This window comes from Anopheles ziemanni, chromosome X (assembly GCF_943734765.1).
Source record: "Anopheles ziemanni chromosome X, idAnoZiCoDA_A2_x.2, whole genome shotgun sequence".
In the NCBI taxonomy this organism is placed as follows: Eukaryota; Metazoa; Arthropoda; class Insecta; order Diptera; family Culicidae; genus Anopheles; species Anopheles ziemanni.
In genome coordinates, this window is record NC_080707.1 from 10,840,752 (window position 1) to 10,855,181 (window position 14,430).

At 49.1% G+C, this 14,430-nt stretch overlaps 3 protein-coding genes across 3 annotated transcripts; all 3 read left to right on the top strand.

Annotated features, from left to right (window-relative positions):
• Positions 1–1,503, top strand: LOC131291275 (uncharacterized). Its single transcript, XM_058320464.1, has 3 exons — positions 1–117; positions 204–512; positions 1,429–1,503. The coding sequence occupies exons 1-3, from the start codon at positions 1–3 to the stop codon at positions 1,501–1,503; spliced, it is 501 nt and encodes a 166-aa protein (XP_058176447.1).
• Positions 1,504–4,625: 3,122 nt separating this feature from the next.
• On the top strand, positions 4,626–5,427 carry LOC131291270 (protein singles bar). Its single transcript, XM_058320458.1, has 3 exons — positions 4,626–4,985; positions 5,092–5,244; positions 5,350–5,427. The coding sequence occupies exons 1-3, from the start codon at positions 4,626–4,628 to the stop codon at positions 5,425–5,427; spliced, it is 591 nt and encodes a 196-aa protein (XP_058176441.1).
• A 1,954-nt stretch (positions 5,428–7,381) lies between these two features.
• Positions 7,382–14,429, top strand: LOC131291044 (uncharacterized). The gene is made up of 3 exons (XM_058320233.1): positions 7,382–7,484; positions 14,068–14,194; positions 14,267–14,429. The coding sequence occupies exons 1-3, from the start codon at positions 7,382–7,384 to the stop codon at positions 14,427–14,429; spliced, it is 393 nt and encodes a 130-aa protein (XP_058176216.1).
• The last annotated feature ends 1 nt before the right edge of the window (position 14,430 follows it).

Here is a 14,430-nt window from a genome sequence, read left to right on the forward strand (position 1 = left end):
ATGTCGCACTCCGTCGTGATCACGCGGACAACCACCACCACCACCAGCACGTCGCACGTCGTGCTGAACACAGGCTACCTCCGCACCACGCCCGGTCTGCTCAAGCTCGCCCAGCTGGTACGTGCCTCGGCTAAGCGAACCGGTTCAACCGGAAGTGATCGTCCATTCGTTTGTTTTTGCTGACGCAACCCGGTTCCTTGCAGATCATCGGCGCCGTCAATGTTGGCATCGTGGCGTACTACATCCGGCACTACCCGAGCTCGGGACTGGCCGCTTCCCCCGAGCTGTTCTTCCTGCTGATGGCGGTCGCCTTCCTGATCGGGACGTTCTGCCTGCTCGCCTCCTGCCTGGTCTCGCTCAGCACCGGCGGCATCATCTCGAAGACGATCTACGAGCTGATCTACCACACCATCGCCTTCCTGCTCTACCTCATCGCGTCCATCATCCTGCTGGTGGACGTCACCAACGGGCGCTACTACCGGGCGATGAAGGACGCCTACATGGCCGCCTCGGTAGGTTCCCCCTAGTATCTTATGAACCTTTCAAGCGAGACTCATTAATATGAATCTTTCACCCAAGATTGAATCCATTTGATTCATGAATCTTTCAAGATTCGGAAAATCCGATTAATCCAATGACTTAACTTAGGAAACTTCCATGAATCTTAATTAATCTCTCTTGGATATCTATGCTTCCTGTTATAGACAGATTGTCTTTAACACTTCCTATATGTACAAGGATCCAGCGACAGAAAAATAGGAGTCTTTGCTTAATCTTCATGCATTTTTGAGCTTCAAGAATCTCTCACTCAAAATTTCGTAAATATTTTGGGGTCCTACATCTCTCCCGTTCTAAACTTCAAGGATCTCAATGTCGAAGCAAATCGTAATTTAGATTTTAGACAAAAAGGAGCCCTACATCTATTGTTCCTCATTCTTTGGGCTTAAAGACTTATTCTTCTGTGAGCTACAAGAATCTCTTTTTCGACGATTCTTGAACCTTTGGGATTCGTCAATTTCTCTCATCCCAGATTTCGTAAATATCAAAATCAAAGCAAAGAGTAATATAGATTTTAGACAAAAGGAGCCCTACATCTATTCTTCCTCGTTCTTTGGGCTTCAAGAATCTTTTATTCAAAAAGTCATGAATCTGTTGGATTTATAAATCTCCCATTCTATGCTTCATCAATCTTAAAATAGCTGCAAAGAATCATTTCGATTTGAGAGAATAGGACGTTGTCACTTATTATTCTTTGAGCTACAAAAATATCTTTTTCAAAGATTCTTGAATATTTGGGGATTCGTATATCTCTCTTATTCTGAGCTTCATCAATATCAAACTCGAAGCAAAAAGTCATTCAGAATGCAGAATCGGAATCCCAACTCTAGTTACGCTTACTCTAAACAATCCCCTTTTCTTCTCCCGCAGATCCTGGGACTGATCGTGTCCTCGCTCTACCTCTTCAGCGCCCTCCTGGCGCAACGTTCCTACCGAGGCATCTAAGTGTGGCCACCTTGACCAGCTGACCAACGCCAGTCGTCCTCCAGTCTTCCTCGAACGCCAACTCACCGTGCACCCCTTAAAAACATCCCACCCCACCTATCCCCCCAGCACCCACCACACCAAAACTCCATCCTTCTCCAAAAAACCATAAAAAAAACAGTCGAGTCGAAAAGAAAATGGAGACAAAAAAAGGATATGAAACAGACGAAGGGGAAATAAGGGAAACGGCATGTCCGGGGCTTCGGGCGATCGGGATCGGGAGTCCGGGCCTGCTGTGGCCTCCGTGTTGATGTGTATCGAGTATATGTGTGTGTGTCCTTGTGTCAGTGTGCCTTCCTACCCTCCGCGTTCCGTGTGCCGCTTACGCCTGATTTCGGGGCCCTTTCGTTCAAGGTCATCGACCAAATCTCACCCTTACCGTTGTTGCCTTCTTCACCACCATCTCTCTTCCCTTCTTTCCCAACTCCGTTGGAACACTTGAGGCCTTTTTTCCCCCCGTAGCGACCTCTCAACTGCGCCGAGAAAACCGTTAGTTCTTGGCTGCAAACGTACGTGTATCACGTGTAACCTACTGAAGGGTGCTTCTGCGTCTAGTGTTCCATCTCTAGTACTTTCCTTTTATATTCGCATTTGCTACAATTCTGCGATGCTTCGATGTTCCACGGTTGTCGTATATTGCAACCGGTACTATTTCTATTTATATTAACAAAATTCCCCTTTTCCCGTTTTCCTTTCACACATTTGGTACTTGAAATTGTTTCGTTCTTCGTTTAATTTATTTACATTACGTGTTTTTTTTATCTCATACTGTTCTCGTATAATGTTACAAAAAGCCAGTGACGAGCACGAAGTGTACCGCTCACTTTTTCGCACAAACCGAAAAAAAAAATCGGGCGATTGGGAGAAGTTAAATAAAGAGTAACTTTTTTGATGTATGAACGTGTGTAGCTTTTGTTTGGGTGTGTGCTTCACGATGATTCATGAAAAAGAACAACCCATCACCGAGATTTTGAAATCCGTCAGAAATGCGTTCCATATGTGACCATTCGCATGCACCGGAAAAGAAAACATTGCGCTGGTCGGACGCAGAAAGGCAGACGAGCGGAAGGAAAATGCATCTCCTGCATCTTCCGGTCGGATGTTCCTCAACGGTTCATCTCGAGAAAGAAAACAAAAACTGGGGAAAAAATCGGTTATAAATAAATAAACTCCACCAGGGTTTCTTACGGGATGGTTTTTTTTTGTTAGTGTTATTGACTGGGAGGAAAATGCCGTCTGCCTTTCCAGCCGGCAATGCAACCCCGAGTGTTTGCGTCTGTCGATGGCTAGACACACATGTGTGGCATGCAACGGCATGCGCTGCAGATGATCGCAACAGGGGAAGAGAACACAGAGGCAGGGGGAAGATGTGCTGGAGACAATCTTTCGCCGATCGTTCAAAACAACGCACCGGGAAAATGCCGCCGCACGTGTTCAGCCCCGGTCGGAAAACATTCATATGTGTGACGCACCAGTTCACGCTGCAGTTCTCTCCCTGTCTCGCTCTTCTTCCCATCTGCTCACCTGCTGTCGCTCAGCCCCCCGCGAAGATCTTCGGAGATACATTTTCTTTCCTCTCTAGCACCGTGGCACAGTGAAACAGTTGCTGACAAATTCGTGGCTTATTGTAAAATTATTTTTTTTAAATTCACATATTAGTATTGAGTCCAGAAATGTTGACGTTCAAATAAAGAAGTTACACAATTGTTTTTTCTCTGTTTGGAACTGAATTTCGCAACTGTAATATTGTAACAGAATGTGACAATCTATTCCCCGTCCCACTGAATAACGGTTCGAAAACATTTTCACACAAAACAAAAAACCTCATCACAGGTAAGGCAGAAAACAATGTAATAAATCACAAATCTTACAACGTCACTTGATGAAACAAAATACAAGAGTGTTTTTTTGACAAAATACAAGAGTTTTTTTTTAATTTAAATGTTACAATAACGACATATTTTAATAGGTTGCATCTTTCATCAATTTCCCGATATTGTATAAACCTCACTGTATAACTTTTAAAGAATGCATCTTGACATATTTGTACACCCTTGTTTTGTTTATGTTAGCAAAACTGAGTTTCATCTATAAAAATTAGATGGTTATGTTAAAAAATAGTGAACAAACAAGGAAAAACTAAAATATATAATATCTTATTTTATTCCATAAGACAGTGATACTCAAAACCCTGCGGTTTTCATTCTTTCACCCGGTCGAGTGCCTTTGACCACAAAGTTGTATGGCAGAAGGTTTGACGAGTGGATGTTTCATTCCACATTATATTGGTTAGCATAAAGCAGACTTTAAAATTGAAATATAAATCATATAAGTTCAGAAAAATACAAAAAAAAATATAAAAGAAGTTGAACGAAAAAGGGATGTAGCTTAACACTGAACTGAACAATAATAATTCAGATAAAATTCAAGAAATAGTACAACAAAATTATAAAAATTAATTAAAATAAATCAAAGAGATTGTACAAAAAATAGTTCGACATGGACCAAGAAAATGTATTTATTGATGGTAGGACCTGCGTTGTCCCTTCACAGGGTCCTAAGAATGTAAAGAAATATTTTAGCGAAATAAATGGTTTTTTTTTAATTTTTTTTAAGTGTCCCAACATTTTCCATTGGGATGAGACCTCTCTCCGAAAAGAGTCATTGTGACCGTAAGACAATATTTTCAATATCGTTCAGCCGAGAGCGAGATCAATGTAACCCCGGTACAAATTTCCGCTTTATTGTAAACCCATTTCTGTTGCGCGTACGTCCCACTGTGCGCATCATGCTTGTCGACTTTCGTCGCATCATAACTCATCGGGCGTCTTTCGCTCTAAATGTTTTAGCGCTCCCCGAAGACGAGACGGATGAGGTGTGTTCTATTTTCGTGGCCCCGTGCAGACGACCCTGTTCGACGTGTTGGTGGTGTCACAGACCTCCTGCGCCGACCCCGAGAGGGAAGAAACCTCCGAAGAACCGGCGTGAAGACAGTCTTCAGTGAGCCGGCGGCGTGTACGGATCGTCTTGCGAGTTGTGGTGTGTCGAAGTTTGGTGCTGAAGTGCTTTCGGAGTGTTGTGTGATGCCGCCGACCGTGATACGGATGCCGGCGGGAGCGGGCGGGGGCCAGGTCGGGCGGGGCGGTCACCTGAACGAGCAGCAGAACAGCGGCATCCGGATCGGGTGCTGCCGGGTGTGCACGTGCATCAATCTGCAGTTCTTCCTCACCAAGAACGGCATCCTGAAGTGCTTCGAGCTCGTGCTCGGCTGGTTCTGCCAGACGATGCTGATCCAGTTCGGGCTCGACACGGCCAAGGACATCGGCGAGGCGTTCCTCGGGTTCCTCACGACCTGCTCCGCCTTCCTGCTCACCACCACCATCCTGCTGCTGTGCTACGCCGTCTCCGCGCGGACCTTCCATCTCGTGCGCCAATCGATCTTCGTAAGTGTTGACCCTCTGCACCTTAATGGAGCAAAAACCCACCACGCTCTACTCTATCTCTAATGGCCCAAACCGAACACTCCGAACACCGATCTCCCCACAACAGGAAGTCGTCTACAACGGGCTGGGCTGCGCGATGTACCTCAGTGCGGCCTCGTACCTCGGCTTTGCCGTCAATGTGTTCCTGTACCCCAAGTTCCTGATCTTCAACAACACCGGCGGCATTCACAGTGCCTACCCGGCGATGACGGCAGTCTATGTGAGGAGCCTTTTCATTTATTTTTGCCTACCGATATGTCCTTCCATCTGTCATTGGATCCCCGATGCATTAACGTTTTTGCGCTCTTCTCTCCCTCCTTCGCAGTACATGGGCGGTATCGTCGGTATGGTCTACGGTGTGGACGCGTTCGTTGCCTACCGGCACCTGAAGGGATACGCCTGAGTGTGGTGGACGATTTTTTTCCCCCTGCCAATGTACATATGTTCCTATAGCTTACGATTCCCAGCTGCGATGCTTAGACTTATATCAGTACTGATAGCGTTATTCCATGCCAAAGCAACTGTATGTTCCTCATCTCTGAGTCCCCTGCATCGGTACAGAGAGGGAGAGAGGTCGAGAGACCCGACAGGGCGAGTGTGCAATTTCTTACTTCAATAAAGCAGATCGAAGCCAACGATCAATTCAAATTCCGGCTAAACTGACTTCAATCTTGACGTGTAGGAGAGGTCCCCAAAACATGGTTCCACTTCAAATGAAGGCAGCTGCTGCAGATCTGATAACGGTAATCTGTCCCCGAAACCGGCATCTGTTCACCGGCTTTGTTGGGCATTGTTAAAAATCTGCCAAATACCAACAGACAAACAAGCGTTCCGTAGCCCCGCAATGGAAGTTCTCGACTGTGGCGATCGCGCATTAGCTCAGCGCCGAGAGCGAAACGTGACGGCGAGGGCAGGGGGGAAGGGGGGGGAAGGAGTGGAGCACGTTACGAGCGAGGTGTGCGCACAGCGCGACGTCCACGGCGACGGTGGAGTGTGCGACGCGGAGAAGGACGCAGCGTGGCGCATATTTCAACCGGCACCGCACCGATCGACATCTCAGTCGACCAACGGACTGCACCTGATGCTGATCGTGTACCCGATCGCGTGCAAACACAACGCGACCCCACGGCGAATCTGATGCGAGCTGAAGCAGTCAAAGTGCTTGCGTGAACGAGTGTCTCAGAAGGCGGTACAGGAAAAACTTTCCTTCAGTGAACAGGGACCTCTTCCATGAGGTGGTGCGTGCAAGAGAACTAGAACCGGACGAGCTGGAACTAGGAGGAAACCCAAACAAACCAGATCCAACCGAGGGTTGGGAGGAAACAAGTAATCTGTAAGAAAGTGCCAGTGGCGTCCAGGTACGCCTTACAGACAGTGACAGTGTCAGTTATCTCTGGTGGTATACTTCCTGGAACATTCATAGAGGCGCCACGACCTGAAGCCCACGATCGAGTGCAGCGCAAACAGAAAGATCTGTACCCCGGCTATCAACTCTGAGCGTGCACAATCAACAAAAACCGTGAACTACGTGATCCCGATAAAACAGAGCAAAGGGTAAACCGTCGCCTTAGTCCCTCGGAAGTACTGTTACGTCCACGCACCTTTGGCGAAAACAAACAAACAAACAAACAAACGGACGCGAGCTCACGAGAACCTCGGCGTGGTGTGTGGAGTGCGCAAAAACTGCGCAACATACTGACCCCGAAAGGAACAACAAAACCCCAACAAACCGCTGGCGAGCAATAAGACAAAATTTGGGGAAAAGGTAAAGAAACCCCCGGGGAGCGTCAAGGCGAAAGCCAGCGTCCTGGTGTGGTGTACAGATATATTTCTATTAATAACACCACCAATCTCACACACGGCGTACACCGCGACGGCCAGCGACGCGACCCCGAAACGTCAGAACAGCAAGAAGCGTAATCCGTGCTCCCGTTTTTGCGAGTAAATACGCCCCCGCAGGTGATCGTGGATTCGAAAACAATCCGCAGACAGGCGGGCGCAACGCGCAGATAAGTTAAGCAAGGGAAGGAAGCAACCAAGGGGTTTGAGAACTGGAAGAACCTATCCAGAAGCCTGCCGGAACCAGAGTTCCTAGACAGCCCGGGTTCGAATAGTCGCTGGAGGAAGGCACTAAAATTGTCATTGAAGTCGTGGAAGTGCGATCCCAAAAATCCCCTCAGCGGACGTCGGCCCCCTCGAGGCCAATGCCAAGGTGCTGCCCGGATCAAGGCTAGGGAAACGACTCACGATCGCAGACCTGGTCGCTGGTTGACCTTCGAGATCCGGGGAAATTTGGTGCGCCCGCGTAGGAGTGCCCGGGTTGGTGACCCCCACGGTGCCGGATCGAGTGTTGTGCGATGGAGCTGGACGGTGCGGACCGGACGGAGATGGCCCTGACTGGTCTCGGTACGGCGCAGGCGGCGGCCTACAGTGCCCAGCTGATCGGGCGTGAGAACGAAGGTAGGTAGCTAGCTCAACCCTGCCAGTGCTCCGCAGTGAAAGTGACCTTCGCTGGATCGATCTCAGCCGAGGTGACGCCCGTTAGGTTCCAACTGCGTGTTTCGCTTGTTCGCCAACCCTGATCATGCATTCTGTTGCGTGCGCACGGGTCGGAAGTTTCCTCGCTCGCCGCAGTGAAAGTGATGTACACCCAACAGAGAGGCTCTGGGGTACCCTGAGCGTACGTTCTATTTCCAACCTCGTTCATTTGTTTGCCCCCCTCCGAGAACGGAAAGGGTAATTATCATCATTAAACGACACATTAAGTCGCGAGCTCGCTGCATACTGGACGTGCAAATATGTTTGCTTCCAATGATCCATTATTCTACCCCGCTTATCATCTCCTCTATATCTGTTTCAACCTGCGTAAGGCTGATCAAGCATTCGACGCACACGTTCCGATCGACCGGGGAGTACCGTTTGTTTTCCTCACCCAGGAATGTCATTATCGGTGCTGGGTTCGGAGAAAATAGAACAAACAACACCCCGTCAGAGTTAGTACTCCGGAATGTCCAGTATCTCTGAGGGTACTTTCGTGGGCTTTTACCTATATGGGGAATGGAATCCCAACGACCAACGGTGTAGTCCTGGTGTTCCCATTCGGGTACGTTTCCTATGAGATGAGTTAGAACCCGTTCCATGTGGCTTGACAGCTGAAGGTCACTGGGTTCGAGAGATCATTAAAGTGAGGTCCCTCCACTGCTTGATACTATTATGGCGCTCCGGAAGTTGCGAGGCGACGAAAGTGAGTCACACCCGGGGGAAACACCAAGTCGGAAGTCGTGGAGCCAAAGAGGACACAACCGACCATCAGTCTCTGTCTTGCGTGAGCTCGTAAAACATAACCTCCAAGGACGTGGGGCTTAATGTGTTACCTTTTATTTCTACTGCTTTTTGGAGCTATCCTTGCTTCCCGCGCGCAAGGGATTTTCCCACCTCGGTGTCGTTCACCTCGTTCTCCGGTTCCCTTCGCCGCTTGGATGGTCTTGTTGTCCGAACTCCTCTGCGCTCTCGTCTCTCGGGTTACGGATTTACGACCACGAATTTCACCATAATCCCAAATGCACATGGGCTGCTTTTTTTTTTGTTGCTAGTTTTCTGTTGTAAATTTGACCGGTTTCTGTTTGTTTTCACTCCACCATTCCTCTCTCTCTCTCTCCAAGCACTTCCATTCAGCAGCACCAACATTATCATTATCATCGCCAACAACTCCATCGAAACGCTTGAAAACTGGGTGGGCGTGCTCCCGTCCGTCGACAGTCGGTTAAGATATATATGCGCTGATAATGTGTGTGTGTGTGTGTCTGTAATGCTGAACCTGTCGATTGTGACGAAACGAGGCGGCGAGGCATAACATAATAATGCAAGCTGAGCATCACCGCAGATTGGCGGGGCGAAAAACAGAATGAAACACCGATGAAAACCCAGAAATCTCCGAATGGCGATACTCCGGACAAGCGGAGTGACAGGGTGGTTTTACATAATACAAATTATAAAGCAAATGTTTGCTTCGTTTTTTTTCGTTCTGGTGTAGACCAACCAACCGCCAGCGGGTTAGTGGAGGCAGGTGTCGCCATCCGAAAGAAAATCCCGCCAATCGCGATCGGGTCCATCTGACCGCGGTTAATGCAATCACGGTAATTCACTTGGTCGGTAGAAATGGGCACAAGGGGGAGGTGGTGGTATGAAGATGTGTAACTGTGCAAATTCGATCGCAACTGTTTAAAGCGTGTGTAAATTGTCCAGGTAATCAGCGCGTTTGAACGGGAAAATTAACCTTTCCTCTAGCGGGTAAAAAGTAGGATGATAGGTGAGTGAGGGGGAAGGGGGGGGGGGCGGAGGACGGGTTGCATTGGGTGTATCAACTGAATGCGAAAATCTCGCACACGAATCTCGCCGGCATGATCAAGTGGTACGGGAACGCGTGTGTTTTACCATGAGTTCCTGCCGTATTTGCAGGGGTCGGCACACGCTTTCTAAACAGGGCCAAAAAAAGAGTTTGATGCTTTGAAAGTGATATTACACGTTTTTAAAAAAATATAATATCAATTTTCTAATCCAGAAAATAATATAAACACAAGTGAAAATATTTCAAAGTTTTGATACTTTCCATTTATGTATCCATCCTTGCCATTAACAGCAGACTATTTTAGTTGTGTAATGGTGTCAAAAATTGTATTCCTTGATTGTGGATACAAAGTAAAGACGTTATTTTACCGCTGGCTTCTGGACGAGATTAACGAAAACGAGGGAATTTTATAACGAAGCGTAAAGCCACCTTTGCAAAAGGTAAAATCCTGTCAGTTCGTGAGGCAACTGTCAAAATTGGTAAACAGGTGCTTTTTAATCGGCAAGTATTAGAGTGAAAATTAAATTTGCTAAAATTTACGCATTTGGAGGTGAGTGCGAGCGTATGGAAATTGGTTGTTTGAGATGTTTGTTGATAAGACTTCGGTGAACATATTATCTCGCTGTTGTTTTATTTACAGTCAAATACTCTAATCAATATTGGCGATGACAATTGGCCTCCTAGAACTGAAATAATTCTGCGCAAAACAGAAGTACGGGAAAGTGGATATATTAAACTGAAAACGTTTGAATAATGCAGTCTTGTGATTCATTTTGTCCAGAGTCGATGGCGAAAAGCTGGAGGAAAAACAAATTTCTTCGATTTGGAAATTTAGATAATGAATTTAGATTTAGATAAAGAAAAGATTCGCGGAGAACACGACATACACGAAACGAAAAAAAAGTGACAGCTGATGACCGTGTAAACTAAGCATATTAAAAGTATACGACGAAGGCGCTTCCTATTGAACACCATGTTTAACAGATTTAACGTACAAGTTTAGGTAAAGATCAGTGAACAAATTCGACAAGAATAGAGATGTTTGTTTTTCATGTTCTACAATGATTTTTAAGCTCGTGGGCTGGATTTGCCGACCCCTGCCTAATCGGGCAATGTTTGGAATAACAGGAAAAGAATGATTGGGGGATTGTTTGCGGGAGTAGGGAGGCTTTCACAACCAGTTATCGAAACGTCCAGAACGAACCCGATAATCGTTTTCCCTCCCCCTTCCTCCCCCCATCCGTCCTTAATCCGCAAGCTAATCCACCATTTTGTCCAGATGATTTCTATCGTCGTGATCTTCCCTCCCGTCACCGGGTTACCATTGCGATCCCCTACCCTTTTCCCTTCGACTTTTATTTTTCGAGGAAAGAGACGCCGGGGGAACAGATACACCCCACTTTCCCCCCCCCAATGCTTCCGTTTTCCCGATGCCGCACGCAGCCGTTTTCCCGTTTTTCCCAGCGTCGCGAACAATGGCATATTTGTCGTACCGCGCCGTGTCCCCATCCCCTTTGGCAGCAGTAAATCAACACAAACTCCTCCAAACCCCCTCATCCCCCCTCGTCTCCACCCCCTCCCCAGCATTTTTACGGTTTGATTTGTGGGTATAAATCAAACGTTCGAAAGTGCCCCAAGCGCGGGCTGAAATGAAACTGTTGATTTGTTGTACAGCATGGACCGGAGGGGGAGGGGAGAAGGGTGGTCGATTGGGTTGGTGCGGTGGTGATGGCGCCCTTCCGGTCGGTTTCATGACGATGATGAGGCAACATGTCACCGTTTGCAGTGGACCGTTCCAGACGAAGCTTCGTTTGACCGAAAACAAATGAAAACGGGTAAGGGGTGCGGGTCGAGGTTGGGCAACGGGTTGGGCCGTTGGGCCGAGAACGGTGCCTTCCAGAACGCGAAGCTTAGCGCAGAGTAGACGCACTAAACGGGAAGCGCACTTAAGGGTAAGTGATAAAAATTTCGGCATCCACAAACCGCAAAGCAAAAAGGGAGGGAGAGGAAGAAACGCACGAATGGTGTCAGCTCGCCGGATGGTTCCAGAAGACGCCACGCGCACGTGCTGCAACGCCAAACCACAGATGATCGCATTAAACCCGTTTCATCATCCGAAACGATGCGATGAATGAGAACGTGCAACGATCAAAGAGCATCATTATGCGATAGAACGCTCTAGAAGGAGGAGCCGGTTTATTTTGGGGGAGGAGAGGGGTGGGGTGATGGGGTGATGGTTTGGGTAGCTTCTAATATAGAGACTCTTCCAGAACGGTCAAATCCCACACGGCCATAGGCCGGCTATGGTCAGTCACGAACCCGCGGACCGGAGTACGATTGATTAATGGACGCAATCTCATATCCGCCATCCCGGAACGTTGATAGTAGATAGTAGCATAAGGCGAGGGGGTCATTAGGCGCTGGGTTTTGCCCTTAAGGCTCCTCAGAAGATGGCTACGGTGGCGTTACACCTCGCTGCAACTAATAATTAGCAGCGCGCGGCGCACTTCGGCGCGTCATCGACGCCGCATCCGTAAAGGGTTGCCTCTAATGAGGCGGCATCGAGTCCAGTCCCATACAGGTGGTGCGACAGTTCGTTGTCCAAAAAGCGACCGAAAGATTCGAATCGGAAGGCAGCAGGAAGGAGATTTGTCACTCAGTTATCTTTCGATACCCAATGCGCCATCGTGTCAAGGAGGGCTGGATATAGTCCGCTCCTAACAGAGAGAGAGAGAGAGCAGTGGACATCGGTGTCACTTTATTGCGTCGCAAAAACGGCAGAAGGTGTAAGGAATGCATGTTCGGTTGTTGACCCACTCACTGCTTGAGGCTCGCGACGTTCCAAAACAACGAGGAACTGCGGGTGGCCTGATGGATGCAGTTCCCCGTAGGAAGCTGAGGGCTTAATCCGCGAGGATGGGTGGCGAAACGGGGGAGGGGCTTATACTCGTTTAAATGTGACCAACAACCGACGCAAGGTTGTCGATCAATCAATCGATAAAACCGTCCAGCACAGCGCACGTTCCTTCGGCTTCATGCAAATGTGGAGCCGGTAAGTCTGAGAAATGGCGCAGACAAGGGGTGGGTAATAATCCCGCAACGAGCGGGAAGGACCGGGTGGTGGGATTAACATTTACCGAAAGTTCAATCAACCCCCGGCTGTCACAGAGCCGTCGCGTACGATCCGGGCATCTAATTGATGCGTACTACGGAGGAGACTACGGACAGGAAGTTCGCCAAAAACATTGGAGAACGGTGTATTTGAGGCGGCTTTTGCCTTTGGAACGATTTGGAGAACCCCCTGTCGGAGGGGTCCGCTCTCTCGCGTCGACAAGCGACCCTAAGGCATTCCAGCCTAACGACCTATTGCGCAGTCTGGACCTTGGCAAGAGCGCAGAATCGTTCGATCGGTTCGATTTGTTTGGCTTCCGGTGCGGGGTAGCAGCTACAACGCGGAACGGTACCGCTAACCCCTTCGGGCTGCACTTCGATACGCTAGCGCCGTTACAGTTCTTACACTTTGGCGATATCTTCCGATTGGTCATGGCGTCCATTTGGCGACGTCACCCGCCGCCGGCACCTAGACGTTACTCGCACGCGACGCCACCAGTTCCAGTTCCAGCACTTAAAGGGAGCCTGCAAGATCGACAGATGAAGGCTGTGCCATTCTCCAGCCCCAAGCAATAGGCCCGAGCTCGACATGAGATGATGCCACCCACCCATCGGTCCCCTTCCTCGGTCAGCTCTTTGGACGGACGACCTTCTCAAACCAGTTCGTTGCACAAAACCCCGCACAGACCGGGTTCGATTTCCGTTCCGTTCTGAATCGCAGGTTCGGTAAGCGAGCCAAAACCCGTTAGTGGAACCCGGTCCGGGTAGGCGTCCGGGCTGCGCATTTGGTGCAACGTTGCGCAATATCTTTCACCCGGGGCCGGCTCGAGAAGCTTCCATCTCGAATCGTGCCGGAATCGAGACCGCCGACCGGACGGCGATCCTTCTTCGGGAACTTCGGGTGAGTTCGGTGGACTTGGAATTGCAATTGGTCCATGGTTTGCAAAACTTTCACCTGCCGGCGCTTGTGACGCATGGAGCGTGGTTGAAGTATGTCGACCATACTCGGCAGCCACTTTCATTGCCAGCACTGTGTTTGGGGGTCTCGAGTGCAATTACTGTGACGGTCGCGTCAGAGGCAACTCTCTTTTCTCACCAGCACTCACTGTTGTTCCCGATGTAAACAATGCCACACACGCACGCACACACTCACGCACGCCTAGGTGTAGATCATTAAACGGTTTTATACTCGCAACCGAGCCGACCTTCACTGGCCACCGAAACGATTAAGGGAACAATTAAATGGAGCGCCGCTCTGTCTCCGGTAGCCAATTATGACAGGTCGCGGGCGCTAATTACACCAAAACAAATGTCCCCGTCTCGAGACTGGAGACCGGTCGCGATGCCCGCAGACGATGGAGAACGTTGTCTCCTTATGGGCAGGAACACCAGCACCACCACGATCTCATAATCGATCGAACCGGTCCAGTTCTGCAGTCCTCCGAGCTTTATCTCTGGTCCTAGATTAGTCGTTTGCTGAAACGGTCCCGCTCGCTTCAGCTGTCGGTGGTGTAGGAAATAGAGAGAAAAGTACGCCGCACGCTTGCTAATGACTCCTCTACGCGACCTTCTCATCCCACACAGTTCCGATGGTGTCGATGGACGGCGAGGCACATCCCAATATGACACTCGCCGCTATCGGGCTCGGCGTCTTCGTCGCCCTCATCATACTCCTTACCCTGATCGCGTTCATCACCCGCCGGGAGCGAAGGTAGCCGTCTCTTTTCCCTCCAACTTCCCAACCCAAACACTAAACCCTATGTCCTACCCTTTACTCTTCCAGTTCACACACCAAAGTGGCACAACAGCACAGTGGTCCGGTGCATCCTAACGCTACAGCCGTACCCAGCATTATCCCGACGATCTCGCAGAAGGTGACGGAAGCCCGCTGCACGGTGTCGTTCGCGAACGAGCTCGAGCTGACCGACGTGGTTACGCGAATGTGAA